The sequence below is a fragment of the Castor canadensis genome, chromosome X (genome assembly GCF_047511655.1).
Source record: "Castor canadensis chromosome X, mCasCan1.hap1v2, whole genome shotgun sequence".
NCBI classification, from domain to species: Eukaryota; Metazoa; Chordata; class Mammalia; order Rodentia; family Castoridae; genus Castor; species Castor canadensis.
The window spans coordinates 135,435,085-135,463,003 of NC_133405.1; the positions used below are offsets into that span (position 1 = coordinate 135,435,085).

The 27,919-nt window shown below is 42.4% G+C and overlaps 1 protein-coding gene across 4 annotated transcripts in view; it reads right to left on the bottom strand.

Annotated features, from left to right (window-relative positions):
• Positions 1 to 1,437: 1,437 nt before the first annotated feature.
• Positions 1,438 to 27,919, bottom strand: part of Wwc3 (WWC family member 3) — a 114,678-nt gene continuing 88,196 nt past the window's right edge. For 3 of the 4 annotated variants that reach the window (XM_020178474.2, XM_074063151.1, XM_074063153.1), the window contains exons 10-23: positions 27,211 to 27,300; positions 25,807 to 26,372; positions 20,824 to 20,944; positions 19,954 to 20,028; positions 18,976 to 19,062; positions 17,750 to 17,942; positions 16,342 to 16,509; positions 15,619 to 15,770; positions 14,204 to 14,369; positions 9,770 to 9,934; positions 8,003 to 8,095; positions 6,643 to 6,870; positions 6,085 to 6,212; positions 1,438 to 4,214 (exon numbers count right to left, since the gene is read on the bottom strand). In XM_020178474.2, the coding sequence (XP_020034063.2) occupies positions 4,148 to 4,214; positions 6,085 to 6,212; positions 6,643 to 6,870; positions 8,003 to 8,095; positions 9,770 to 9,934; positions 14,204 to 14,369; positions 15,619 to 15,770; positions 16,342 to 16,509; positions 17,750 to 17,942; positions 18,976 to 19,062; positions 19,954 to 20,028; positions 20,824 to 20,944; positions 25,807 to 26,372; positions 27,211 to 27,300 (2,299 nt within the window). In that variant the 3' untranslated portion in view covers positions 1,438 to 4,147. The remainder of the gene's footprint in view (positions 4,215 to 6,084; positions 6,213 to 6,642; positions 6,871 to 8,002; positions 8,096 to 9,769; positions 9,935 to 14,203; positions 14,370 to 15,618; positions 15,771 to 16,341; positions 16,510 to 17,749; positions 17,943 to 18,975; positions 19,063 to 19,953; positions 20,029 to 20,823; positions 20,945 to 25,806; positions 26,373 to 27,210; positions 27,301 to 27,919) is intronic. The other variant, XM_074063152.1, reaches the window with a different exon arrangement.

Sequence of the window (27,919 nt, forward strand, 5' to 3'; positions counted from 1 at the left end):
TTTGCATGCCGTTGTCCATCCATATAAGCCCACCTTGGGGGCCATGAGAAACAATGTAACTCCTAAGTCCCGGCTCATTAGAAATGGCCATTACCCTTGAATAGTAACGCAGATCCCTCAACAGCAGCCTATTTTTAAATTTGATGTGTTTGTACATTGTGTATTTTTGCATTGTTTTCAGCAAATGTTTTATCTTTATCACTTTTTTGGTGCCCCTTTAAGTTTCCAAGGCAAGTGCCTCTCTTGCCTCCTCCAAATTTCAGCCCTGACTATCTGATAAATTATTCTATAAATATTGAGTCTTATAAAACTTGGAAGCTAGGGCCCTATTTCACCTGTCTTGTGGCTTCAGTTTTGTTGTCTGAATACATTGTCTCCAGTGAATGAATGAATGAAATGAACTAACGAGTTCCTCTCACATCTGTCTTGCAGCTCTGCACATAACTAATGTCATAAAAGATTTGGTGAGTAACTAAGTGATGTGGAATAGCTGTGTTTGTGGATATATCACAGCAGACATCTGAAAACCTAGAACTTGGACCGTACACTGACACCTATCCAAAGCGGCTGCCTTGATTAATGTTACAAATGTCAACTTTTAAAGCTGCATTTTGCATTGGAGTTCTCAGGGAGGTTACTGTTCATTCTAGGAAGCCTGAGAGAAAGCCCTAAGGAGTGAGCCGTATTGCTTCCTGTAAGAATCCGTAAGGTTTTTTCCTCTCTGAAAACTAGAACTGTATGGTTTTTCTCTTTGGATACCAGGAGACTCAGGTTGTACTAAGGCAATTCAGGAGACCATCTTCTCAAATTGGCATATGTATAATGTTGTGCCAGTTAATGCCAAAAACCCAGTGCACTGCAACGGTAGAACAGGAGGAGCCTTGTGCTATACAACATGGGCTGAGTCCCATGGTGTAAATTCACCCACCTTGGCTGGTTTCACTCTACTGAATGGAGAGTTAGAAAGTGAAGCACTGTGGCCATCATACTCTAGAATCTCCACAGGAGGAGAGTGATTCTATCACCACAGAATTCTATTAGTGCTGTAAAGCATTTCTGCTAAACGAATTCCACTGCAGTAAAACAATTTGTGTTTATTACTCTTGGGATGCTGACTATAATTTCAGGGAAGGAAAAGCAATCTGGACAGAGTGTCTGTTGATAGGACTGATGGGAAGCACAGATTCCAGAAGGTTGTGTGCCTTTAGCCACAGGACTCAGGCAAAATGCTTCCATATGCCACACAGTGGGCAGCATCTGCCTTTGGACATTGCCAGGGGCAATAAAAATATGCTTGTTTTTATTTATTTTTTGGTGTTGGGATTGCTCACACGAAGTACATGCTCTATCAATGAGCTACATTCCCAGCCCCTGTTTTTATGTATTTAAGTCTCCATAAAATTTTAATTTATTTTTTTAAAAAACACACATTTCCACTTTGTTCTTAAGGCAGGTTAGTTTAATTTTATAGAAGAAATATTTTCAAACAATACAAATGACACAGAGAGAACAGAGACAAAAACAAAGAGATGAATACTGATTATAACTTATTCCCACAACAGAAAGTTACTTATTTCAGCGATTATCACCAAAGCCTGACAATGTAGTGATTAGATAAAGTGAAACCAAATTCCCTTTTACATAGAGTGCTGTTTCTAAAAAACTCTGGTGGCAGAATTCCAATTGTTTCTGGACCAGAACTGCTCCGAAACATGGCAGACTTTCTTACAAGGCCCAGTGTATGCACAAGATAAAACAGCAGATGGAACTCCCTAAACCCATAGGACTTCACTTGTCTGACATGTGCGATGTTTTCTGGGCTGGCAGTTTTAAGTAGGCAGCAGCTGCCAAACCAGCCGTGTCATAAATGAGAAGCAAATGAGGGTGCTCAGTGTTCTGCCTGCTCAGGCCAAAAGCCCACACTGTGCATCTGCACTGAACAGCTCACCTCTCCTCCATTGTCTGGATTTTCTTTCCTTGCTACCGTTCCGCTCAGCTGCAAACACAGACCCAAGACCCAAGAGTGGAGGCAGGAAGAGGTGAAACAGAAAGGCGGCAAACCCACATGCTCCTCACTCAGCCTGATCCCAAAGCAAGGGCTGCCTGTGCTTCCTGAGGGGCAAGGGTGGGAGCGCAGCACTCCACATGAACATCTGTATAAATCGGGTGATGGTATTAAATGGAAAATGCTTGTCTGGGCTTCCTTCCTGGGCACAGTGGGTTTGCCCCACACTGCTAAAAGAGAGGCCAGCAGAAAAGCTGTCTTGACCCACCAACCCACTTAGTGGCTGCCTGTGGCAGCTAATAAAAGAGAGCACCTAGGCCCTGCATCTGAGGAACCATCCCACACTGTGCCATCCCTGTGTGCAGGACTTGAACAGTCTTTCCTGCACATTCCCCTGCATCCAACCACAGGCAGCTCTGTTTGGCACAGAAAGTTCCAACAGCTTGGGGACATAGAAAGAGGTCCTGCTCAGCAATGCTGTCTGCAACTGGCACTGGCAGTTCTAAGGACCGATGCGTTGGGTCTCTACCTCTATTGTGGGTCCGTACAAAAAGGAATTGGCTAAAAAAAAAAAAATCAGCAAAAAAAGCGAGACAAGAAGCAGGAATGCATAGCAGAGATGGCAGCCATGAAAAGCGTAAATTTTCAGCCTTACCACCACTGACAAATTTCATTGCCCGTGATTGGTCTTGTCAATGAAATGCTTTTACAAAATTTACTTTTTAATAAATCTAAAAAGGAAAGTGAGTTATATAAGGAGAGAGGTTATAGACTGATTAGAAAAGAGACCTGATTAAGAGGGACATTTCTGAGGGAGGGGAAGAAAGATCTATGAAGAGAGAGTTCTGTTTTGTTTGACACTTCCTGTGACCACTTCATTTACTCATTCAAGGTCTCAGAAAGGAGAGCGCATGGCACATATAATATGCGCCAGGCAAACTGTATCGTTTGCTATTTAAAAGAATCATGGCATACTTTTACATTAAGTTTTTTTTTTCCCCTCATGAGCTAGTTTTAAGATTTCATGAGGACTACTGAGTAGACTTCAATATGGGGGTCATTCTGATTTAACTCAAATACACTGCTGTAAATGACTGTCTGGGTAAGTTGAGTTACCCACATGTCCTTCTCCCCACCAAAAAAACACCTTCAACGGTTATGTCTCTGCCATTAGTAACTTCTGTATTCACCCTCAGCTCACTGGAAATGCACACCAAATTCCCTGTCACTTTCCTTTACAAAACAGTAGTAGAGCTGGAGACCACCCCCACCCTGCTCATCTGTCAGATCAATTGGAGGTAGCAAAGGCGGGCTGCATATGCTCTGATGAACACAGGCAGTGTGGACAGCCACGGGCCACCATAGACAGGCAGGCTAAAACCTGGAACGCCGGAGGCTCTGTCGACAGCTTCAGACTCATCATAAGCACAGAAAGATGTACTAGACGACAACACAGCAAGGAGGGGCCAGCAGTGACCAGTACACGTCGGACACTGAGCCCTGCAACGCATACACAGCTTGTGAACATAGCTTGCGAATTACAAATTATGACTGAACTGCTACAGTTGATATTTTAACATAACACAAAGAGAATGACAGTGTACACAATATACATGGTAAATGTACCTAAGAGAAACTGATACAAGTGACAAATATCAGCACATAGTGTTTGCGTTTCGGGTGTCAGAAACAAAACCGGCCCCAAGTTCCACTCTACTGCATGACAAATACTGAAGAACAAAATTTCAGTCTTAAAATACATCTTAAAGTCAGTATTTTCCTTCAAGGAAAAAAGTACTATAAATAAATTACAATACAGTGAATTTGCCTGAACTCACTTCGTTTCTGTTTTCCAGCCATTAAGTCAAATAAACCAGCATAAAACTGTACACTCTTAACATGATAGGTGATCTTTTATAAAATAACCTGTCTTCAGAGATGTCGATTTCACAACAAGGAAAAACCAAGCCCTGTTGCCGTCACTATTATAAAATATATATGTATAGATATATGTTTTTTTTTTTTACAAAATGTGTATATTAATAGCTTTGCACAAATATCTTAAAGACAAATTTAGCTAATCTAAGAACTTCATGAAAATAAACCAGGCAGATAAATACTTCATGTGCACAATGCACTATATCAAACGTCATCAGCTGGGAGAGGAGGTATGTTAATCCTTGGTCTTGTAAAAAATGCTATCTTCTCCCTGGAGTTGGAAAGAATGATAGATTAGAAGTGGATCTGAAGATACCGAAAGCTTTCATGGCAATGATGGTTTTTCTAACTCATAGAGCAAATTAAATTTAAATTCCCAGTAACAAATCTGTTTGTATATAAAGTTTCTAAATTTTAATAGAAGTTATGAAGCCCTGTGAGGATAGGGGTTGGCTTATCTTCCATGCCTAAAATACTGCCTGGTATATAGTAGGTGCACAGGAAATATTTGTTTTATTAATACATGAATGAAAAAAGGAAAAACTGTATGAATGAATGAGCTTTAAATCATAATTAAAGGAAGTTATACTATTTCCTACTAGTTTATGATGGGGCTACGAATGTCATAAATATCCAAAAATTAAGACTAAAAGTCAGTATTATTCAGTAATAAAAATGAATGAAGCACTGACTTATGCTCCAATGTGGATGAACTTCAAAACCATTACACTAAATGAAAGCAACAAGACATGAAAGGCCACATATTGTATGATCCCATTTACATGATGTAACCAGAAGAGGCAAATTCCAAGAGACAGAAAGCACATTGCAGGTTGGCAGGGCTGGGGGAGGGGATGGGTACTGACTGCTAAATAGGTACCAGGTGCTCTCTTTTGGGGCTGATGAAAGTGTTTCAGAGCTAGGTAGAGGAGGTGGTGACACAACATGATCAATGGACTAAATATTACTGACCCCAATTTTAAATTGATTCAAAGTTGTTAATTTTATGTTAAGTAAATTTCAGTTTAATTTTTCAGTCAAGAGAATACAGGTTTATCTGTGTAATTCTCCATATACAAAACAAAAGCAGGAAAAAGTAACCTACACTGTTAGAATTCAAGGCAGTGGTTAGTCTAGCTTGGGACACTGATAATGCTTGATTTTCACAATGTTGAATCTGCTACAATTCACTCCACTATACCATCTGCATACTTTTCTATATGTAGGTTTTGCTTCAATCAAAAGTTAATCGAAAAAGCAAAGATGACACATATGTGTATATATATATGAATCATTCATAATAGCAAACATTCAGAAAGAGGTAGCTGGTTAGAAAATGGAGTAGTGGGTGAATTATACCTAATAGATGAAATATTACCATTAAACAAGCTGACAGATAATGTGGCATCATGAGGTATTTTAATTTTTTTCCTTTTTTTTTTTTTGGTGAGACTGAGGTTTGAACTCAGGGCCTTATGCTTACTAAGCAGGCAATCTTACCACTTGGGCCACTATGCCAGTCCTATTTTAATTAATTAAATTAATTTATTTATTTATTGGCAGCACTGGGGCTTGAACTCAGGACCTCATGCTTGCTAGGCTTTGCTAGGCAGGCACTCTATCACTTGAGCCACTCCACCAGCCCTCCTATTTTAATTTTTTTAAAAAAAATTGACTCTGCATTGCGATTTTAGGATTACATGTAGCATAAAAAATAGTGCGTACAAACTGGGCACCCCAGTCAGTGGCTAAAGCCTATAATCCTAGCTACTTGGAAGCTGTGATCAGGAGGATTGAGGTTCGAGGTCAGCCTTGGTAAACAGTTTATGAGACCTCATCTCCAAAATAACCAGAGCAAAAATGGACTGGAGGTATGGATCAAGCGGTAAAGTGACTGCTTTGCAAGCACCTGCCTTGCAAACACGAAGTCCTGCATTCAAACTCCAGTCCACCAAGAAAAAGTGTGTATAAGTAAAAGATCACAAGAAAACATCAAAATGCTACTAGTGGTGGGAATGCTGCTTACGGTAGATTCCTGTTTTTTTTAAATGCTTGTTTTGCTTTTTATAACACAAAGATATCACAGTAACAAGAAAGCAGTGACAAGCGTGACTGGCCATGGTGTTTGGTTTCTCCCCTACCTAAAGGTCTGCACTTGAATGGGCTCTTTGTGGTTTTGCCCACGCAGCTGGTAGATCTCTTTGGAAGCCTTCTTCAGCATCTTCTCAGCTGCTTGTTCTTGATGGTAGTCAAACTTGGTCTGTCTAGTCTGGAACAGAAACATTTGATGAAGACTTTTTATTGCCTTTTCTTTTTAAATATGGAGTGAGTCCACTCCCAGTGGAACCCAGAAGAACCAACTCCAGCCATGGAGATTCAGGAGATAGGAAGGCCTACTTCATTCAGGTCCATTGGGAAATTCTCCACAGACGTCACTAGGAGTGGCTGGAGTAAAAGTAAGGCCTAGCTGACTTGGGTCCCAAAACATTTTCCCCACAAGGCAGGGAGTGCTGGGGATCCTTTCCTTCCACCCCCAGAGTCTCCAGATGTAAGCTGATGCCGTCACAAACACTACGCTGCTGGCCCACAGAAGGGGAGAATCAGCTGTGTAAGACAAGTGCCTACACCACTCAATTACAATGTCATTATGGGAAACTCACTTCTGAACCAAGCTCAGCTGCAGCACCAAGACCTCTTACCTGCCGCTCTGCTTCCTTCAGCAGGCTGCGGAATCGCTCATCCCGGAGCACCCAGTGGGGGAGGTCGGTCTGGCCTCGGAGCTGGGCATCTTCTAAGCGCTGCCTCAGCTCACGGAGTGCACAGATCTCCTCATTCAACTGCCTCTGCCGCGTTCTGGATGCCTGGAGATCCAGCTCCAGGTCCAGGGAGGTGCGAGCCATGAGCTCGGCCAGAGAAGACCTGCAGGACTGTGGGAGATGGCTCCTGTGAGTGGGCACACCAACCCTGGCCTTCTGTAAGGTTATTCCACAATTAATAGATAGGTGTGACACGGGTATTTCTATAAGCATGGCCCAAGTTTGAAAAATACAGACTTGGATAAGATTAACTCTTAAGTTCAATACCAAGGGTAGTAATAGCAATTTTTTTCTTTAATGATAACCTGTAATTGTATTTACAAAAGTATGGAGCAACAGGCTTTCTTATAAGGGGCCTACAAGATAAAAAATGAGCGCATTCTTTCAAAAGTGCCATTTGATAATACACGTCAAAAATGGGAAAATGTGGGTTTTCTTTGGTCTGAGATTTCATTTTTGACTTGCATCTGAAAATTACAACTGCCAATGCACAAAAGTAGTCCAATTATGGCTTATGACAGGGAAAAACCTAAATACCTAACAGCGGGCAAATGATTAAATAATAAATAAGATGGATGGATGGTACTGACATCACCGGGTCAAGGCCACTCAATATCCTACAGAGCATAAGGCAGCCCCCATAGCAAAGAATGGTTCAGTTCAAAATGTCAAACAGTATTGCTGTTGAGAAACATTTTGCAGCTGAATTATGTCCTTTCTTATAATTCTCAGTCAGTGACTACTATTGAGTAAAACCACCACATACAAATTGAGGATTTTTTAAAAAATATATATTCCAAAGGATTCTTGCCCAGAAAAGACAGAGACCCACTACCTTACAAACTAAAATTTTCTATGTTGGCATGACATAAAGAAAAATGCTTGGTGAGTAAAGGAAATGAAAACTGTAGAATAGTCTGATGTAGAAGAATGTTATATGTCAGGAAAATCAAAATTTCTATATATCTATCTTATTTAAAAAAGAAAAAAGAACCTATTATATAGAAATGATTAAGTTATTATAAGAATATAATCATGAATGATGTGAAATTGTATTACCTTAAGACATACTGATAACATTATGACATTATATTTTCAAAAGTATGTTAAGAAAAAAGGAAATAAAAATATTATCTTTTAATTAATATGACCTTAAATATTACATAAGAATATATCTTTCAAAGGTCATAAAAATAACTTTCAGGGCAAGTACAGATTTCATATTAGTTTACATGGTACCCACCTGTTTATAGCGAAGGGTTCGTCTTTCCAAAGTATTTCGGACAAAAGGGGACTTCCGGGGCAGCGTTGAACTGTCACTGTCACTACGGTAAAGCTGCATTAGAAAGCATGATGTTTAGAAACAATCAGAAATTCATTACTCATTCTCTGTGTGTATGTAGAATGGGGTTATTTTGTTTCTTCTTACCAGCAGTCAAACAAACTTAGGACTGATGTTTTTATCAACTCTTTGGATTTCAGTTAGAACAAAATCTAGACAAGAGTTTTAAGAAAAGAAAAGATACCAAACCAAACCAAACCAAACCAACCTATCTGGTCCTCTTTCATGTCTATCAACCTAACCATGGGAAGTTTCCAGACTAAAAGAATCAATTATACTTATGCCCTGTCAACACTAACTACAACTTGACTTTAGGTATGACATTTATGAAAGCTGGCACTGTCCTCAGTGTGTTTCCCTGCTAATCAACTGTTCTCATTTGTTGTATTTCTGGTTTTGGCAAAAGCTGTGGAAAACAGCTTTCTGGAAAAAGAGGTTTATTCTTGGTAATTGTAGGACAAGCCAACATTACCAACTCCTGCTGTGCCAGTTAAGGGAAAAGGTTTGTTTTTAAAGAGGGAAATAAAGAACTCCTTCTTTTTGGGAGCTACGACATTATGGATATCATGTGGTGGCAAGGTCTTGCCATAGGATCAATGTGAGCCTGTGTGAAAGCCCAAGTCTTTGCCTTCATGGCCTTGTTTTCTGTGCCAGTCAACCCAAGATACTCAGGAAACATAGTGGCATGGCAGCTTACCTGCCCTGCGATCATACCAACATATCTATGTACAGTGAGGCCTCTAACAGCCTCACCAATGAATGCAGGCTTTTATGCAGTATGCAGACTACTGCACAGCAGCCGGCAGTCTTCCTCTGGTTGAGCAAACTTTGCCCCATCAAACCCTATCCTCCTTAAGGAGCAGCCCTGGGTCTACTCCCTGGTGGTTCAGTCAGAGCCTAGAATAAGGAAGGCTGTAAGGTGTTATTCAGCTGAGTATTCTTAATCAACCGAATAAGCATCACACCTATTTAACCTTAAAAAAAAAAAAACCCTTCTCTGTCAGGTCTGTGCTGTCACTGTCATGCTGTCACTGCCTGCAAACCTCTAACTTATCGTCTTAAACAACCACACTTGTTTGGGTCTCTCCTAAAGCCACCCAAGGGCTGTCAACCCTGTGTGCAAACAAGACACACTTGGGAGCTTCCAAGAATTCTCCTGCCCAGGCCTCGCCTGTAACAAATGTCAAATATCTAGGAGAGGTACCTGCATATCAGTATTTGGTGAATCCTCCCAACACAATCAACTGCAAGGTGCAGAGGTCAGAGCCCTAAAGCTTCTCCTGCCATCCCACAAGGGAAATGAATTTAAATGTTGAGAAGGCAAGCTGGAACCCACTTGTCAGCATTCAGTGTTCTAGGTGGCTGGCACCTGCTGCCCAATGATACAGTTACACTTTAGGACATCTAACCATGCAGAGGGACCTGGCCTTCCAGATCTCAACCCAACTCAAGACAGCTCCTGTTTTGCCTTGATGCTCCTGAGGCTGATGTAGAAATGATTTACCCAGCCTCCTGACCATGAACTGGAGCACATGCAGCACTGAAAATTCAGGGGAGATAGAATTAGAATTCTGAAGAAATTCAGAATTAGACAGCCATGGGGTGAGAACAAAGAAGAAAATGTTCTGGACGGGAGTTCTGGATAGGGGGTAAAGGAATCCCACTCACTCTGCAAACATACTGGCTTCGTGCTCCAGGAGAGAAAGTCTGTGAACGGACAATGGTGCTACTCCGAACAAAGGGTGAGCCACGTGTCCGGCGGCTGGGCCGCTCCTTCACAATGCTCATGGCTTCTTCTGGGAAGAAATCTTCTGTGGTGGTTTCCTTATCAACCTAGGTAGAGGTCCATTTATTACCTTGACCATAGCACAAGTAGTACATGTAGCATGAACAAGCACATCACTCTGATGTTTCTATCTGCAGGTTGAACTGGCAGTTCAGTTTGTGTCTACCATGTTCAAAATGGAATGGCTAAGAGTCCCCTCAAACCTGGGGATTCCTTCCACGAGGATCTTACTTTCTGTTTGTTCATGAGAAAAAATATCTTAGTGCCACCCTGGACTCTGTTCTCTTTTACATACCCCATATCTGGTCCAAGAGAAAGTCTTGCTGGCTCTATGTTCAAGATGAAGTGGATTTTGACTATTTGTCACCAAACTTTCATGGGAATTGCCATTATCAAGTAGCCAGAGTAAACAATGAACATCCTGTCAGTGTCCCCAATTACACACCTTTGTGCCCCTTCAATATGCACAATCTTCACAGTGGCCAGGGAGACCCTGGAAAAAGCTAAGCTGCTAGGTAGGTACTCAAAAGAACTGAAAGCAGGCTCTCAAACACATGCCTGTACATGGATGTTCATGCAGCACAGTTCAGAGAGCCAAAGGAGGAAGAAGCCAAATGTCCATAATGGATGAATACATCAATAAAATGTAGTCTATCCACATAAGGGAATATTATTCAGCCATCAGAAGGAATGAAGTGCTGACACATGCTGCAATGTGAATCAACCAATGGAAACACTATGCTGAGTGGAAGAAGCCAGACACAAAAGGCTACACCTTACATGATCCCATTTACATGAAATATGCAGAAAGGGTCACCCTACAGAAAGAGAAAGTTGATTTTGATGGCCAGCAGGGGTGAGGTGAGGGGTTGGGGAGGGACTGTTCCAGGGGTGTGAGTTTTTATTTGGGATGACGAAAGTGCCATGCATAGAAGGAGGAAGCAAACACTGTGAATGTACTAGGTGCTATTGAAATGTTCATTTTAAAATTGTTCAGTTATGTTGTGAGAATTTCACCTCATTAAGTTATTTTAGAAAAAAACCCAAGATCTGATCTTAAAAGTCAGATCTTGTCACCACTAAGCTCACAACCATCTACCGGGTTCCCACGTCTGTCAGAGAAAAGCCAGGGCCCTGAGTGGGCTGATCACAACATCTGATTCCTTGGCTTCCTCTGTCCTCAGCTTGGACAACCCATGCTAATTCCCCCAGACATGCCCCTCTGCTTCCCCCTCACCCTTGTTGAGGCTTCCCTGAGCTATCTTTAAGTCGTGTTGTTAAAAAACATATGCACACAAAATTAACCATCTTGCTGGAAGAAGGGTTCAAGTGGTAGAGTGCCAACCTAGGAAGCATGAGGCCATGAGTTCAAACCCCAATCACCATCTAACCATTTTAAGGGTACAGGTCAGCAGTATTAAGTATGTTCACATTGTTACGTAACAGATCTCCAAAACTTCTTGATCTTGCAAAATTGAAACCCTATCCCCATTAAACAATGACCCCTATTTTCTACCTCCAGCCACTGGCAAGTACCATTCTACTTTCTGTCTCTATGAATTTGACTATTCCAGGTACCTCATAAAAGGAATTATATAATCATTGACCCTTCATATCTGCAGTTTCTGTATCTGTGAATTCAAGCAATGGCAAATTGAAAATATGTGACCAAAAAATTCCAAAGTTCCAAAGAGCAAAACTTGAATTTATTGCACTGAACACCATGTTGAATCCACATGAAGTACAGCACACCCTAACATTTCAGAGATCTTCAGTCTCTCTTTAGCACGTCTTTGACTGCTATATGCTTTGTACCTCATTTAGATACTATGCAGCTAAGCCTATGATAGTTTCATCTATACTGAACATGGACAGACCTTTTTCTTGTCATAACTCTCTAAATAATACAGTATAACAAATGTTTACAGACAAATTATATAGATATCATAAGTAATCTACAGATGATTTAAAGTATACAGAAGGACATGCATGGGTTACAGCATTTTACAGGAGGGACTTGAGTATCCACAGATCTTGGGGTCTATAGGAGTCTTGTAACCAATACTCCAGAGATACAGAGGGACAGCTATAACTGCCTTTCCATGTTTGGCTTACTTTACTTAGCATAATGTTCTTAAGAATCATCCTTGTTGTAGTATATGTCAGAATTTCTCTTTTTAAGGCTGCATACTACATCATGAACATACCACATTTTGTTTCTCCACTCATCCATCCATGGGCACTTCAGTTGCTCTCTCCCTTTGGCTATTGTGAATCATGCTTCTAGGAACAGAGGTATTCACAGGGACTACAAAAGGGAAAACCTTTTGGTTGTAGCCAGCTTTCATACTTACCAGTTTACTCATTAATTAAACTAACATTTTATTCCCTCTTTGTCTACATGTTGGAGAGTCCAAGGTTAACTCCCTTTACTCTTCAATTAAACCAGGCTGTCTTCTACCCTATCTCTCTCTCACAACCAGAAAAATGAACCTGTCAGCCAAGACATACAGCTTGGAGTTGTGGTGCCTGAACACCTGGAGAACCAAAGCCAGCATCTATTCTGGGACATGTATTTCATCATTGCACTCAAGCTGAGCCCCCAAAATCCTCTTTAAAAAGCAGACATTTTTTTCTCAGAAGTAGGACAACAGAGCTTTGAGTGGCTGACTGGCCTCCTCTTCATCTGGTGAGTAATAAACTTTATTTCCTTTTCCTCAAAACCTTCCTCTCATTATTTGTGATTTGGTATTGAGGCCAGGGGACCAGCTTTCCAGTAACAATATGCAAATATCCTTTTGGAATCTTGTTTTAAATTCTTTCTGATACACACCCCGAAGGGAGATTGTTGGTTCATATACTAGTTCTCTCTGTAATGCTTTGAGGAGCTGTCATGCTCTTTTCCATAGCAATTATATCATTTCATGATTCTAACCTTTCTAAAAAGTAAATGTAAATTTAAATTTTAAAATAGAAATCCTTTCTAAAATTCCAAACGTTTCTAAAAATAGAAACCCTATTTCCCTGCCATTTTAATCTCTGGTGGCCCCTTTGACTGTCTAAAACACAGTTGTACTTTAGTGATTTCTCCTTGCTATCATCTGCGTCCTTCTTGAGGGCATAAGTCCTATTTATTTTCTTTCTTGTACCTGCAATGCCCAGCAGCTAGACTTACATCCACAAGGAAAGGTACAATGCAAATGCGGGAAGAGTAAAAATTGGGGGATCCAGGTGATGGGTATATGGGTATTTGCAGCATTATTCTAGCAACTTCTCTGTAGATTTTTTTTTTTTTTGGTGGTACTAGAGTTTTAACTCTAGTTTAACTCTGCTTGCTAGGCAGGTGCTCCACCACTTGAGCCATTCTGCCAGTCCTTTTTTTCGAGATAGAGTCTCTAGAACTATTTGCCTCGCTGGCTTCAAATTGTGATCCTCCTGATGGGGCCACCAGTGCCCAGCTAATTTGAAGGTTTTTGAAATTAAAAGATGGGGAAGGGGAAAACATGAAATTAGCCTCCCATGGTCACTCACTCTGATTTGAGTTTTAAACATCATAAAAAGTAAGACAGTGGCAATTACTGGCATTTTAGTCTAAAACAACTGCTTCAAACCTGCCCAGGCTGTAGCAGGAAGCTGCCAAGGGAACAAATTTGTATGTGGTGTTTTAGGGTAAGGCCAGGAGTCATGGCAATAACATGTTTTTGTGTGGTAAAGAGTTTGGATGATAAAGTTTTAGTAGGGCACTGATATAGCAGCAACCAAATATGTCAGATCAAATGACCAGAGGAGCTGTTCTTCATGTTACAATGGAGAAAAGTACTTAACAGCATTCCCCAAACCACTGTGACCCAGCAAACTGTCTAAGACTTATTTGTCTTATTTGAAGACAGAAAATGGATCACCACAAAACAGCACAGGAAGGAGTAAAGCCTACCTTTTAAAATTCTACTTGTTCTTCCTTGCATTCTAGAGTTGATGAACATTTTGGTAGTACCTGCTGTGTTAAGGCCTTTACAGATCTTTCCCTCAGCTCTCAAAGAAACACAGCTATTGCTTAGCTATCACGCCCAAATCCAACAAGAACTGTCCATTTTATACCATGTTTCCTCATATTCCACAATCACAACACGGCTGTTAGTCAGTATACTATTGTACTACTCTGCAAATGAACCCAGCAGCCCTGGCTTCCTGTAGGGACTCTCCTTTACCATTCCCTCACATTTCCCATGATGGGTATGGGGACATATCTTACTGCAGGGCTGGCTTGGTACTGAACATTCAAGGCTCCATAAAATCCCTTGACATTTTCTGCTTACCTTAAGAGGCAGGAGCTGATGTTTCTCAGGACTGTAAGGATCCACTTGGCCAGCAAATTTGTGTCCATGGATGGAGTCAACACCAATGCAACATGGCTCTGGGTACAGGGGGCTGGTCTGGGTGCAGTTGCTACAGCCACTATCAACTGAGTCAGCCTGCCAACTCCTACAGGTGGACATTGCAGAAGCCCCCAAAATGTTCATCAGAAGGGACTTCTTTCATGCCTGCTTTCAAAGCATGGTAGCAGAGATACCTAATAAAATGTATTTGTTTCCAATGACTAAAGACAGTTACTGTTCTCATAAAGTAGAAGGGCAATTCTGCTTTCTAGGGAAGATAATACTTTAAGGGCTTTCATCAATGGGGGCTTTTTTTAATCACCCGATTGCAGTCACTGAAGGTGCCAGAAATTCCCACCACAGAAGCCCCCCTGGCATAACTGTCCATCCATGAACATGACACCGTCTCCCTCAGCCATGTGCTATCCCTCTCCAAAGTAAATTTTTCTTTAAACTATATTGGGGGAAAGCCATGGGAAAGGAGCTTTGGAAAGATGACACTCATGATGGAAAAATGTAGAAGCAATGTAGAACATGAAAGTGCCTCCAAAGAAGGTCAGACAAACCACTTCACTAGAGGTGCTTGTTCACCTGAATTATTCATCCACTTTATGCAGGCCTCCAAAGTCAAGGACTGACTCACCAGTGAGCTGCCACAGGCAATGTATAAAGGGACATTACAGTATTCCATTTATAGGAAATTTCCAGAACAGGTAAGTGCACTGAGATAGAGAATAGATTTGTGATTGCCTGTGGCCGGAGGGAAGGAGGGATGGGATGGGAATGACTTCTAATCGCTGGTGGGGAGGGGTTCTTTTCAGCATGATGAACATACTCTATAGTTGACTGTGGTGACAGTGGCATGGGCTACGTGACTGTGCCCAAATCCACAGAACTATATACTTTAAATGGATAAATGGTATGGCAGAATGATTAGATCTCAATACAGTGGTTAAAAAGAAAGACTTAAAGGGAGCTTTGTATTCAGTGCTGGTAGAAAGGAGGCCACTCAACAGTCCCACTCTTGAAGAGAAATTCCAGAACAGAATAAAAGGTATAAAGTTCACACAGAGGACTGGGGCCAGGAGCTCAAGGCATTGCCCTTGTGCAGATCAGCATTAGATTCCCCACCAGAATTCCACCTCCTGACCAATAGCACCGAAGAACTGTCTGCATATCTACTGAGGCGTGGATGAAAACAGCAACTTGAACCCAGAGACACCACTTCTCCTGAGAGCCACAGCTGACTGACACTCGCCTTGCCCAGAGGAAACATGCCTCTTCTCCCTGAGGTTTTGGAAAGCCCCTTGCCCTTTTCTGTGGGGAGGAGGATGGCAAGGACTCGGGGCACTCACCTCTCAGACACAGCCTCTGCCTGCTCCTCCTTCCGCTCTATCTCCAAGATCTCCTCCTCGGTGTACTCCAGCTTCACACGCTCCTCGGCCAGTTCTCTCTCCACAGCATGCAGCTGGGCTGTAGTTCTAGCCAGCAGCACTGTCACTGCATCCTGTAGGAGGAAAGGGCACTTCTGATAATGAGCACTGCCCCTGGCTCCTGGCAGCAAAGCTGACAGTAGGCACCTGGTGTACAGCCCAGCAAGCATCCATCCCACCTGAGGACAGCAGTGTGAATGCCCTGCAGGGGGAGAACTCAGTCCACAGTTCACAGTAAGACATTCTTCGGCCTGGTTGTATAGTTCTGTAGGCACAAATCTGAAGATACCTACATTCTACTCATGACCTTGAACATGTTTGCATTTAACAAAAAGCATTATCATAATGTGGCCACATGTATGGACATGTCCCATTTTGATTCCTGCCCCTTGAAACTCTACCACTTCTTCTTTTTTTTTTTTTGGTGGTACTGGGGTTTGAACTCAAGGACCTCATGCTTGCTAGGTAGGCACTCTACCACTTGAGCCATTCCGCCAGCCCAAAACTCTACTTCTTCCTTATTGCTACATTCTTACTTGAGGTCTACATAGAATCTTCTTAGAAATGGCTTCCCAAAGCAAAAGCCAATCTCAAAGTAAGGAAAACGGTCACAAAAGATTTGCTCCATAAGCCAGAGCCACATACCGTCTTCCCAAGGCCAGGATGCACAGAACCTTGCACAGCACTCTCGGTAGCCCGCCAGTACTCCCTGGACCTTGGTGGCTCGGAACTAGCAAAGACCTGCACGAAGTACCAGCGCAGCTGCATGTCACTTGAACTGTCACAGTCGGCCAAGTTGATCTGAGCAATGCCCTGCACAGGTGGGTTAAAAAGAAAAGCCAAAACAAGCACTGAATGAGTTCTCTTAATAACTGGAGTTCCTTAAAATACCAAACTCATACTTAAATCTTCTTTTTTTTGCGGTAACTAGGGTTTAAACTCAAGGCCTCATGCTTGCAAGGCAGGCATTCTTACCCCTTGAGCCACTTCACCAGCCTCATACTTCAATCTTAAGACATAAAATAGTTCACTCTTATTAGGATGGCAGTAGAGTGAAAGGGGTTCTAGAGGGTCCCGCTGGGGTGGCTCCCTCTTGCTTGTTCAGCATGATCAGAAAGTGCTGGAAAGGAACAAGGGCAGAGGATAGCAACTGGGGTGTTGAGTTAGGCTCAGGGCTGTGCTAGTTGATGAGCTGGATTTTCTTAGGAATTTTTGAAATGACAAAGGACTGGCTGAATCTATACTCCTTAGTTCTCCTTCTGTAGGCATGTGAGCCAGGAGAAAGACTAAAAATGTGGAAAGAAACAGCACTGGCTGCCAAGTCTCGGTGTGGGGATCGCTGGATAGGTGCTTCATGAAGACTAACCCAACCTCTCTCGAGTCCTGGTACTGGAGTTGCCAGCTAAAATACAGGGCATCCTGGTAAATTTGAATTTCAAATAAATAATGGACTTTTAAAGTATAAGTAACTCTCAACTATTGCATGCAACATACTTATACTAAAAAATCCATCATTTCTTTGAAATTCAAATTTAATTGATCTTCCTATATTTTTATTTGCTAAACCAGTCAACCCTACTTTGTTCCTTGACTGACACTGGGGATAATAAGAACTAGCTGAAGGGGTTTTGCAACTGTTGACTGAGACAATGTATTTAAAGTGCAAAACACCCAACTAGATCATAGGTTTGTTCATCTCTTCCTATACTCTCGGCCACAGATACCATGATTTAACATTATAACAGTTTCTAAGCAGAGACAAGGATAAAAGATGACAAAAAGGAGGAAGGCAGAAAGACAATAACAGACAAAAACTAGGAAAGAAAAAGACAAGGACTGGGGCATAGCTCAAGTGGTAGAGTACTTACACATGAGGCCAAGTTCAAACCCCTGTACTGCAGAAAAACCAAAAAGGCAAATGAAAAAGGAATAAAAGATGGATGGGAGGGAGGGAGGGAGGAGGGGAGGAAGGGAAAGAGACTGAAACCCAGAGGGAGAAGAGCAGGAAAGGGAGGAGGGAGGGCACGATGTTGAGTGAGCCCTGGCGCCATACCAGCAGTTCTTCCTGCAGCTGTGGGTTCACTGAACACACATATAACTGAAGTGACTTCAATGTCAACATGCTGGAATGCACAGGGATTCTGAACACTTCATTAAACACCAGCGGAGCTTGGAATTCCAGAGCCTTCGAGCAGTAGGTGTTGGGAGTGCCAGAGTCGAGCGGGGGCAAGTAGACACGAATGTGGCTGGGAGAAGGGGGAGGAAAAACATTGGCAGGCAGCATGGACTGATGCACTTATTGATGTGATCCCGTGTGCACCCATGAGTGTCACCCTCTTTAGGTGTTCATGAGGCAAATTTTTCTTGCCAAGAGAAAGACTTGGTGGTCACTCCTAAAGACCGGAGGCTCCAAGGCTCTGCTGGACACTGTGTTTTAGCAGGAGCGTATTGGCCCTGCCTTCACAATTCTGCCTGCCAACTTGCCAACCAATCACTCACAGGGGCCACCACCATGTCGCCTGCACATTCCACCCCCTGCCCAGAATTTGACCCATAGCAGGGTGGTCTCCAACATTTGGGACCACTGTAACATGCATTAGCAGGGTGAACAGAATCCCAGAGTGGATCCTTAGGCACTTATACCAGGTTGCTTCTCAGGCCTTTAGAAGACTGGTTCACAAAGACAACTCATAGAAGGGGGTCCAACTTGGACCTGAATGGACCACTAATGGTGCAGTCATTCACCTCACTAAGTGGGACCCACTATCAGGCACCCACCTAGGGCCATGGAGCATACAGAGCAAGGCAGCAGTCTCACAATAGAAGTCAATGTTACCAGGTGACTGCCAAGTGTTGATGCCAACTGAGATTTCCTGCTCCTCTCCTTAACCAAGGAATCCTTGATCCCAACTCCAGGGAGCTCAAAGGGCCAAGTGGACCCATATTATCACCACCCATCCCTGGGACACAGGACAGTTTTAAGCCCCAGTACTGCCAATGACAGGTACTTCCTTGGCCTCAACACAGTGCATAACCTGACTGGTACCATTAACTTCATCTGCCTCAACTAATTAACTAGCCTCTTTTTAAAACTTATAATCCTTTATACTTCAGATAGACATTCCTTGGTGTTTTACTATATATTTAGGTTTCCAAACTGTCTTTCCCATCCCCAAACTTCCAAGCGGAATAGGTTGCTGAGCTGCGTTGTGTGGAGGGCCCAAGGGAGGTCACTGGTAGCAGTACAGGGTTCTCATGTCTCTAAGCCCTGGAACTTACATCTTGCAGTCTTCCTTCATCAGCAGCCCGGCAAAGTTTCTCAGCTGCAGCACGTGCACAAGGAGACATTCACTGGCACTGTCATGCCTAGAAAATAAAGCCCAAGTTTGTGCACCACAAATTACCCAAGGAGGAAAATTTCTCTGACTGGACTGCAGAGGTAGCCACCAACTGAGGGCCTTTTTTCCCCTACCCTACCTGCAGGGGTCATGTGCCATGTCTGGAGACATTTTTATTGCCACAACTGGAGGAAAAGGGTGCCATCGTGCCCAGTGGGTAGAGGCCAGGGATGTTGAACAACCTACAGTGCACAAGACAGTCCCCAGAGCAAAGAAGAGTCTGGTTCCAAATGTCAACAGTCCTGGGAAACCAGGACCAGAATAACAAGAGTAAGCAAAATAAGACAGCAGAGATCTGAACATCCTGCCCTGCCAGTGTGAACACTATGGCTACTGCCTTTATTGAAACTAATTAGAAGCCAAAAAGTGCTGTGCTGCAAACAACCTGCTGACTCTGGGGATGAGGGAAGGACTCTGGTATCTGTGCCACAATGAACACAATCAACTCCTAGCAGAAATGTATGAAATGTCCTCATTTCACCGAACTTCTCAGGGGCTTTTGAGTACCCCTGTGTTGTGGCCCTCAACTTCTCAACTCCCTAAGGTGACATTGATACTAAAAGACAGCAGTGCAGCCCCTTTCCTCTCTTACTCCTTCCCTCTACCTGTCAACTCACCTGACACCAGCCAAATTGGGACAGGGCTATCAAGGATGGGAGGGGCAGCCTCCAGGTCATGGGTCCCTTCACCTCTTGTAGCTTGTGTGTAGAAGTGAGAGGACCCACCAGACAAGCCCTAATCCAGAAGGCATCTTTAAGGCTGAAGAGGACTAGATGTATCAAGGGTGGGGGAGCAGCACTCAAGTGGGCCCCAATCTATAGGGCATTTTTAACAACAGGGAAGGTGGCTCTGTACTCACAGAAATCCCACGTGGATCTGGGGATCGTTGTTACTGCACGTGTCTCCGAAAGCAGACTCTTCAGCATCTTCATTCCTAAACATAATGAGAAATTCACTGGGGTTTATTCCAAAGGGAAGTGCTCACTGCAGTTTGTGCAGAAGCACTCTCATGCTGAGAGTGACTCTTAGGAGCTTCATCAAATTGTGACATAAATAAGACAATTCATTAAGTGGCCAAAATGGCATGGCAGGTCCCTAGGATCCAAGCCATACTCATGGATACTTGCTCACAAACTGCTGTTTCTTATTTATGTTCTTTTTGGTTTAGAAAATAACTGCAAACCTTTCAAAACCTCAGGGCAATGTTCAAAAATGAAATCTAAAAACATTCAATCAAAACAAAGCACAGAATTCCAAAAAGATATTTTTTTAATTGCAAGGGATTCCTATATCTAAGGACAGAAGGAAGAAATTCATTTCTAAGGAATGTCTTTTTCAGAAAAGTAGGTCCCTCTTGTGTACACGATTCTCCTTTTTGAACTCTACAGAACTTATGCCTTAAATCCATGGGTCCAGGGAAAAAGAAGCTATCCTAGAACAATGGAATGAGAACCAGCTTCCAAATGTTACACATAAGTCAGAAGAATTTTCTTTGCAAGACTCTAAGGCCCAACTTCCTTAGAAAATGGAAAAAAGTGAGGAAAATATTCCACACTTGGATATACAAAGTTTCAATATATAAAAGTTTCAGAAATGACCCTAGCCTTGTGTGCACATATGAATAATAAAATAAAATAAAAATAAATAAGTAAAAGTTTCAGTATATCCTGTTATGTGTAACACTAATGCTTCAGCTTAGGGAAAAGGAAATATAAGATCGGCTCCTAACCTTTTGGTTAGAGGTTCAAATACCCCACTATCGCTGGCCAGTGAGTAATCAGACAAGCATGCAGAGACTCGGCGTGCTCTCCTCTCCAACCTCTTTGCACTGTCTTCCCGGAGAGTCACTGCTGCAAACAACGAACACACTTGGGTTAAGAGATGACAGCACAGGAGACCAGGACCACTATGGAAAAGCACTACAAAGTTACTAAGTGCTCCAGAGACAATGACATGATATATACATGCGCATTAACACTGCGCACAATTGTCTTTAACACTGAAAAAATAAAAGAAACAGATTTCTGGCTAGTAATTGTGGGGTTTTATGTTTGTTTAGAGAGAGGGTCTCACAGTGTAGCCCAGGCTGGCCTCCAACTATTGATCTTCCTGTGTCAGCCTCCCAAGTGATGGGTTTACAGGCATGCACCACCATGCCCAGCTTTGGCTACTTCTTTAAATATTCTTAAGCTTTCTAGAAAGACACTTGGATTCACACATCTCTCTTCAGTCCCTTAATGAGCACACAGAACATAAGATGAAGGTGAGAAGCACCTTCAAATTGCACCACAAGAAAGATAGTTTTCATTTCCCTTTTTTTATGCTATTTGGTATTTTCCATTTTTTATAAAATAAACATATGTAATACTGCTTTTATAGTTAGAAAAAAATTAATTATCCAAATGAACCCTAGCAAAGTTAGTGACCTTCAAAGCAAAGGACACAGCTAAAAACAGCCTCATCCTTTGTAAACACCTCCTGGGAATCCTGTGCTTCATGGAGAACGCTGGAGCTTACCTAGGTTCAGCGCTTCAACTGCAGTGTATCCCAGCCACCCTGGTCCACAGTGGCTTCTAGATTCACTTTCCTGGTTTAGAATACTACCACTTCTGACATGTCATCTTTGTTTCAAGTATGTTTCAAATAGATGTGTTTTAATCAAGAATGACTGCATGTTTCTTTTCTAACATTTCCTTAACTGCTTTTACCCGTTCCCTCACAGCAGTAACTTCCTTCGAACAAAACCAATAAAAATAAGCACATAATCCTTCTATGTTAAATGTGATTATGTACACAGGAACTTCATTGTTTTCTAGAGGGGTATACTTGGTTAGAATACAGAATAAAATATGAAGCCCCAAACTGAGCACTGCTCTGACATCACAATGCCTCTTGTTAATGATACAAGTCCCTCTGGTGTCTCTATACTTTCCTTTGGCTATCTAAGCTCCACAAATTGAAAATCTTGACATCAGTGCATCCCTAAGTTGAGGGAAATGATGAGTCCAAAGATGACCATCTCTCATTTCAACCAAGTTATTATTCACACCTATTAAGCAAAAACACATTAAAGAGTACACGAAACAAATCAAATGAAGCCATGGTCATTGGTCTCTCAATGTCAACTGAAGACAAAAACTAGTCTTCCAAAGTTCTGCAATATGAAGCCTGGGGTAATGTTATCTGTGCCTGCCCTGGTCAGCCAGCAACAGAAGCTGGCTCCACCCTGGAGTGGTCAGAGGTACCAACTCTCAAACTATTGCCAGGACTCGCATCGTCCCAGTCTTTCCTTCATCCCTGCCACATGAAAGAACCTCAAACCTCTGTCCCTGACTGCAGATGGAACTCAGGTGTGTGGATCTTCTCACTGCACATCTCTAACAAGTAAAACCCACCATATGTCCATTCCCAGCCCTGACACCCTCTGGAAATACTTCCTAGATACAGCTTTGAATCGTTTTAAGGTAACAGTCCCAGGTAACAATCCTAGGCCCTTCTAGGAGTCCTGTCCTACGGTGCAATTCTGACCAAATTTCTCTCTCATCATTGCAATGGAAATCCACAAAGAGAGAAGGGAAATTAAGGAACTAATCTTCATGGAGCCCAGGCTTAGTCAGTAAATTCAGAGCAATTAGATGAAGAAGTGGCCGGAAGAAAAAACCCATAGCAATTATCCTGGGTCAGAGAAAAAAAACATAGCAATACCCCATACTACATACTGGAGATGTCCATTCTTGGGTTTCAAGGCAACATGGTTGATCATGGAATGCAATGCCAACAAAGCAAGGAAAAAAAATCTTCTACGTGTTCATTAAAAAAATCTCTGACCTTTTCATCATAAAAGAGACAGACAGACAGACGCTAAAACCTAATGACATCGACTTTCCTTGATAAAAAGGAAGGAAATACAATGAAAACCACATTGTAGCCAAAGCTTCCATCTTACTATTAAAATAATATTGCCATTGAATTCTGGAGGAAAAAAATACACACAGGGAGTAAATACTGAAAGCTTTTCGAAAAGTTCTTCAATGACTTATTAATAGTAGCCACCATGAACATTAAACATAGTAACAATCCATAAACTACCCCACACCCATCCTACACATGGATTCACCCAACAAAGGAGTGCCTGAAGCCTGAGCAACAAAGGGGAACAAGGATAATTCCAAAGCCACTTACAGTGAATGTTTCTGTGGAGCCGCATGAGAAAAGAGATAAAAAAAAAGCACAACGTGAAAAATTGCAGGATTTAAGCCAACAATTTCAAACAGAGTGTGAATATAATAAAAGCATCAACAGATAAGCAAAGTCAAGATTTTTATGGATTTTAACTAGCAAATACTAACAGGTGAATCAAAATAGAAAGGCATTCCAAAATAATGACATATTTGACTTTCAAAATGCAGGGAATACAACTGTAAAAAATTGCAAAAAAATATTCAAGATTACAGTCTATTGCCCCACTCCTCTGTCCCGCCTTCTGTCCATCTGACTAATTTAAAACACAATGGAAGAAATCACTGCCTTGTGGGGTTAGGCAATTTAGATTTTTATCTTACTACAACTTGCCCGGGGGCAAACTTTGTACTGTCCCTAGCAAGACTGAAATGGTGAAGGGAAATGCATGACCCTGGGCACTCATGGGAGAAGGGTAATCTGATGAGCACCAACCTCCATCTTTATGAAGCTATGACAAATTCTGGGCTCAGGAGTTCCCAAAGCACCAAGGGAAGCAAGGCGTGCCTCTGTGTCCATGCCTGAAGCTGGTTATCTACCCAGAAGGACCTTGAACCCACTAGGTCAATTTTTTGCAAGTTTCTTTAGGATACAAGTCAGCTGACAATGTCATGCAGGAATTCACCATCAGGTGGCAGTATCCAAACACAGATTAAGTAAGTATCTTCCATTCTAAATTGTTCAAACATGACAATGTGACAATGTCTGACACACAGGGAAAAGGATCAGAAATTAGGTCAACTCTTCTCCATCCCACTCTGTCTTTTCCCTGGCCCAAGGGGACCCCTGTGTGGAATTTCTGCATAACCAACCTTTACAGAAGTTGGTAAACTGGGAAGAGGGAGACAGATGAAAAGTAATTTAAGCAATGACTGAGGTACAATGCAGGCCGTATTGTGTCTTTTCATTTCTGAGTGGGGGAAACAAATGGAGCAATGAACCTGTGATTGTAAAGGAGAGCAAAGGAAATGAAAGCTACCTCTATAGTGAGTTACAGAAACAATGTCTCTGGGGATATAAAAGTATGTTTGCAAACAAAGCGGAGAAGACATCGAAAGAGCAGATGCCAAAAAGCCATGGGGTAGCCCAGCCCAGAATATAATGATCTCTGGTTAAACATATAAATGCTGACAGACTACTATTTTATAGACAGGCCTCTCTGAAGATCAGCTGACCTTTCCATCCATCAATTGATCTATTTCAAAGGTAACAGAATGGTGGTGAATGGAACAGACCATAAAAACCATCTTGTTCCAAGGGTAGAGAAGGTGAGACAGCTCTAGGTCACACAGCTAGAAGTCAACAATGCAGGGAACAGAATCCTGGTTTCCAGGCTGCTAGTCTGAAGCTATTTCCACTACACTACACTGGTTTTGTATTCTAGTTTTATTTCCCACCCTTTGGTGTATAAATACTCAATAGCATGCTTCTAGGTTTCTTGGCCTCCATACTATTAACATTGGAGCTAGATGATTCTTTGTTGTGGGGGCTGCAGTACGCACTGTAGGCTGTTTGGTAGTTTCCCTGGGCACTTCCCACTAGATGCCAGGAGCATCCTCCCCTGCAGCTGTGACAGCCAAGAATGTCTCCAGAAATTACCAAATTACCCCAGGGGTAGAGGAGAAGATCCACTACGCTATATAAATCATCTAGTGCTTGTCTAAATGGAATGTCTAAAACATTTTTCCTGTGCAAATAAAAGTTAATTAATGGGCTGAACTTCAGGAATGGGAAATCTTGTTCTTGGTCCTGTTTAAAACCTCAGGAAGTTAAAGTTGCTAGGGGTTGCCTTGAAAACACACATGGGGTCAATATTTTCTGGAATAAGCACACTAGCATCAAAGAGGAGCTGAACTCCACTCACAACTGGGTGGATGAGGCTTTTGGTAGCCAAGTGGTTCTCTATTTGGAGGCCACCAGAAAAAGGAATTCAGTAGACATGACTGATGCTTACTGCATGTCTTTCAAGATCATGCAATTATTGTCATTGTCATATTTGATAGAATTAAAGCCTTAAAGCTACAAGGCCATATGGACAAAGAGATGAAGTCAAAGCGACAAAGGAAGTAGAGATTCCCACTGGGCTACAACCAGACACCAGTCAGCCTACTGGTCTTGAGGTGTGCACACATAGCATTCTCTACCTGACACACAACCTCAGAGTACACTCAGATCTTAGTACCTTTTTAACAGACTGTGAATGTGGAATATTGTGTGGTTATTACCCTCATTTTCAATAATTAAGTACGTTCTTAAAGCAAGCCAAATACCTGGGAAAGACTACTTTGTCAATGTCAATTATCTTTCCTAACAGAGACAATAAAGACTAGAGCAGGTCTGGGCCCTTCCTAACATATCAATATTCCTTAACAGCTCACCAGGGACTTGGAAAGTCACCAGCCTTAATGCCAGGGAACATGATTTCTCCCAGAATCTCAGACCTTACTTCCTAGGAGGTCCTATCACCACTTACTTCCACTGGTGGGAGCAGCAGCCATTTGGAGTCCCCGATCACGCAGTCCTTCCCCTTCCCCCGAGAATCCATGTGGCTGAAGCGACACTGTACCCTGCAAATCTTCATCTCCCAAGGCAGAGGCCTGTGCTCGCAGTCTATCCAGGGAGCCAAGGCCTGGCACCTCAAGGCTATCTGCCAATTGTGCCAGAGGTGAGTCCCGCGAGGCTGGGAGGAAGGGCGTGTCCAAGGGTGAGCTGGGGGGTGACAGAGAAGACAGGGAAGAGCGAGAGGACAGTGATGCCAAGGACTGGGGTGTGTCCAGGGACCGCCTCTGCTTATGGAAGCCTGAGTGGCCTGGCGGGTCCACAAAGGGAACATCTCGTCCCAGAGAGTCAAAGGGAATCAGATCGAAGCGTAGAAGCTGACCACACTCAGCTTCAGCCTTCTCATACTGTGGGAGGCCATAGATGTCGGTGAAGCTGACTGAGCTCAGGGAACCACGGCTGGAGGCCAGTGAGCCCCGGCTGGAAGCCAGGGAGCCACGGCTGCTCCCAGAGGACACCGTCAGGGTGCTGGCAGACAGGCTGAAATGAGAGAGTCACAACCTTAGAAACACAAGCTGCTGCTCTGGACAGCCGCCAGCCTCATTCTCTCCGGAACTGAGCAGGGTTCTATCTCTTGGAGCTTTTGAACAGAGCTTGGCTGATAGGTCTTTTCAATGACACTAGAGGGCAGTGGGCAGAGCTGCAAAGACTGTTGCAGCTCAAAAGCAGACTAGCTCAGTCCAATCAGTGCAGTTGCTGAACCTCTCTGAGACTCCCACTTGCTCGCTGTATTGTTAGGAGTAACTGAGAAAGTAGTTCATACAAAGCCTTTAACCCTTAACATTATGCCCCATAATATAGTAAACACCTGAAAAGGTAAGCTACTATCCTGCATCCAGATTTTACTTAAAATACTTATATCCTTTAAAAAGTCCAAAATAAAAATGTGCATGAACATAGATGAACACTCTTGAAGCTGTTAATTAGATTATAAAATCTAGTAAGTGTAATAAATTTGACTTAAGACTTATTTATTCTTTTTTTTTTTTGAGACAGCATCTCACTATGTAGTCCAGGCTGGCCTTGAACTCGTGATCCTCCTGGTCTAGTTTCCCTAGTTCTAGGACTATAGGGTGTGCACCTCCACACTTTTTCATTCTGCTCAGACTAATTTATTTTGAAGCCAAATTTGGTTATCCTTACTTTCCTTTAGCTATATGTTAGCAAGTTATCTTAAAAACATAATGTATATGGCTTTAACCCCACTTCAGGCTCTAAGCTCCAGGAGGAGCAAACTTCAAGCTAAAGGCAATTATGAAGTTCATGCACATGTCACTGTAGCATGATAAGTATAGTTTTTTCTTCTAAAGTAACCTACCTTTTTAACTGGGACTGGAGATAGGATGTTAAGCGGGTAGCTTCCTCCAGCTGCATAAGTAGACAACTTCTTTTTTCCTGAAGTAGAATTCTATAGATAAGAAAATAGTCAACTAGTGGATTAGAAAGGCAGGAGTATATTTTCTTAACAAGAAATTCAACTATAAATTCCCCAGAAGTGACTTAGGCTGAAAGGACTACCAAAATTCTAAAAGCATTTAGATTATAAGTGCCAAGATAATAAAGACTGGTTTTGTCTTGTTTGAAAAACACATCCCCAGCACTGGGAGCAGTGCCTGGTACTCTGTAGATGCTCAACATATGGGTGGGTGGGGCAGTAGATAAGTGGGAGGAGGAGAGGGTTCACGGATGGGTGAAAGGACAGATGCTTGAGTGGGTACGTGGACAGGTGGATGGGCCGGTGAGTATGTGGATGGCTATATGAATGGGTGGTGAGGTGAGTGGAGAATGTGAATGAGTAGAAGAGAGAGAACAATGGGAGACTAGACTTGAAGGTGGGTTCAAGTGTACAGCATATATTAATGTACTGGGATTCCTTAGAACAAATCCAATTCTAGGCAAAAACAACATAAAGCTTCACTGACATTACAGTAAAACAGGCTCTGCTCCATTATGCTCTGGCATGGGTGACCCACAACACTGTCCACTCAAAATATCTTCATAACTAGAGCCACTACGCAACCAATTTT